General features: G+C 45.4%; 1 protein-coding gene across 1 annotated transcript in view; it reads left to right on the top strand.

Annotated features, from left to right (window-relative positions):
• Positions 1 to 1,227, top strand: part of PRTG (protogenin) — a 144,545-nt gene that overhangs the window by 73,495 nt on the left and 69,823 nt on the right. Inside the window, exon 3 of the mRNA XM_012801789.1 lies at positions 1,090 to 1,225. Within this exon, the coding sequence (XP_012657243.1) occupies positions 1,090 to 1,225 (136 nt within the window). The remainder of the gene's footprint in view (positions 1 to 1,089; positions 1,226 to 1,227) is intronic.

The raw sequence follows: 1,227 nt of genomic DNA, 5'->3' as shown, positions 1-1,227 counted from the left end.
AAACTTTCCTGGAACTGTGCTGCAGCCTAAGACTCATCCTGCCCCATCCTCCTTGCTTTCCCATTGGCCAGACCCATGCAAAGAGGTCCACAGCCTCTGGGGCAGAGAGCAGGATGGGGGAAGGTGGAGACTGGCCTGGCTGGGCTGGGGCAGATGGAAGATACTCAGCATTTACCAATGGACTTGGTTGGCCCTGCAGGAAACAATGTGCTCGTATTCTTCTCACTCTTAGGCTTGGGAGAGCATCTTGGAGACATTTAAGCCACTTTTGACTGTGTTCTCATTGCTTGCAGCTAAATATAAGACTGACAGACTTTTTTTTTTTTTTTTGAGAGACAGAGCCTCAAGCTATCCCCCTGGGTAGAGTGCCGTGGCATCACAGGTCACAGCAACCTCCAACTGCTGGGCTCAAGTGAGTCTCCTGCCTCAGCCTCCCAAGTAGCTGGGACCACAGGTGCCGGCCACAATGCCTGGCCATTTTTTGGTTGCAGCTATCATTGTTGTTTTGGTGGGCCCGGGCTGGATTCAAACCCGCCACCTGAGGTGTGTGTGGCTGTTACCTTAGCCACTTGAGCCACAGGTGCCAAGCCATAGCTTGTTAAACCATTCCTAGATGGTGGGCATTTAGGTTGTTTCCACAATTTGGCAGTTGTAAATTAAGCTACTATAGTCTAGTGCACATACCCTTAATGATAAAAGGATTTTTTTCTTCTGAGTAGATGCCCAGTAATGGCATTGCAGGATCAAATGAGAGGTCTAGTTTGAGTTCTTTGAGGGTTCTCCATACTTCCTTCCAAAAAGGTTGTATTAGTTTGCAGTCCCACCAGCAGTATAAAAGTGTTCCCTTTTTCCCACATCCATGCCAGCATCTACAGCTTTGAGACTTTGTGATGTGGACCATTCTTAAGTTGAGCCACAGTTCCCTGGTTTTTCCAAAGTTATTCATTAAACTACCTTTGTGTTAGTTAAGTTAGGTTGCTCTTATATTTGAGGAATTCAAGCCTAATAATGCTTAATACCCAGCACGATGTTATTTCTAAGTGTAGTAGTCATGTACTCATTCTAAATGTGTCAAACTTTATCTTATAGCTATTTCTGCATTTGAAGTTCAGCCAGTTTCCACTGAGGTTCATGAAGGTGGAGTTGCTAGATTTGCATGCAAGATTTCATCAAACCCACCTGCAGTCATAACATGGGAATTCAATCGGACAACACTACCTGTAACTA

The sequence above is a fragment of the Otolemur garnettii genome, unplaced genomic scaffold (assembly GCF_000181295.1).
Source record: "Otolemur garnettii isolate 467f Iridium unplaced genomic scaffold, OtoGar3 scaffold00011, whole genome shotgun sequence".
Classification (NCBI taxonomy): domain Eukaryota; kingdom Metazoa; phylum Chordata; class Mammalia; order Primates; family Galagidae; genus Otolemur; species Otolemur garnettii.
This window is presented reverse-complemented; position numbering and strand designations above follow the sequence as displayed.